At 41.9% G+C, this 1,072-nt stretch overlaps 1 protein-coding gene across 1 annotated transcript; it reads left to right on the top strand.

The window, feature by feature from the left end:
* The first annotated feature begins 259 nt into the window (after window positions 1–259).
* Window positions 260–655, top strand: LOC145398692 (zinc finger BED domain-containing protein 5-like). Its single transcript, XM_080271493.1, has one exon. The coding sequence runs from the start codon at window positions 260–262 to the stop codon at window positions 653–655; it is 396 nt and encodes a 131-aa protein (XP_080127619.1).
* The last annotated feature ends 417 nt before the right edge of the window (window positions 656–1,072 follow it).

Genomic DNA, 1,072 nt, shown 5'->3' with positions numbered 1-1,072 from the left:
AGAGATACACGTCAGGCTCTGAGTGAACCCCCTGGAAGACGATAAAAATACATAGCCACTCTCTTTGTAAAAGAAAAACAGAAACCGAGAGACTCTGCCACAGAGAAATTCTATTAAGCACCGGCTGCACCTTTCTATCACAGACATTCTAGATCAGATATTCTTAACCTGGGGGGCGTGAGTAAATTCCAGGGGGGGGGGGCGAAGCCCGGGGGGAAAAAGTAGGAATTTCTCTAATTTTATTTGTAATTCTCTTAACATGAGCGTGGCTAATACCGAGATGATTATGAAGAATATACAGAACATATTTGGATGGCTTTATGAACTACGAGAAGAAGTAGCAGTATTTCTAGATTCACAGCAGAAGGCAGATCTCCATGACAAGTTCCAGTCTGAAAGCTTTCTGCTATCTCTAGCTTACCTGCTGAACATCTTCAAAGCGCTGAATGCAATCAACCTTAAACTACAAGGGAAAAACATCAACATCATCATGCATCACGACACAATTCGAGCCTTCATGGCTAAACTCGACCTCTGGAAATGTCGAATTCAGGATGGAAATACAGCCAGTTTTAGTAACTTGGATTCTGCTCTCTTTCACAGTTACCTTGATTCTGAGAAAACAAAAAAGACAAATAATCACTCAACTGACTAATCAGAAAGCAGAAATTATCAGATACTGTACTTTCCAGATATAGATGTGAAGCGAGAAGCCTAGATATTCATCAGGAACCCCTTTCAATGTGATGTAGCTGATGTTTCGGATGAAGTTCAAGAGGATTTTCTTGAACCCCTCAGTTGAGAAAGACTTCAAAGGACTGGATCTAGAGACGTTCTGGGTCAAGTACCCTCCTGTTCACTCTCTGATCTTACATCAAGCTTTCCGGATTCTGACGAAGTTTGGATCCACATAGCTTTGTGAAGCTGCATTTTCCATGCTCCTTGCTGTCAAGACCACGTACCAAGAAACCGGCTAAACGTTGAAGGGGACTTACGTTGTGCACCCTCTGGCAATCGACCACGGATTCAAGATCTTGTATCTAAGAAACAGTGTCAAGTATCTCATTAAATT

The sequence above is a fragment of the Coenobita brevimanus genome, chromosome 46, assembly GCF_032717465.1.
Source record: "Coenobita brevimanus isolate Jiangsu-jjx chromosome 46, ASM3271746v2, whole genome shotgun sequence".
In the NCBI taxonomy this organism is placed as follows: domain Eukaryota; kingdom Metazoa; phylum Arthropoda; class Malacostraca; order Decapoda; family Coenobitidae; genus Coenobita; species Coenobita brevimanus.
This window is presented reverse-complemented; position numbering and strand designations above follow the sequence as displayed.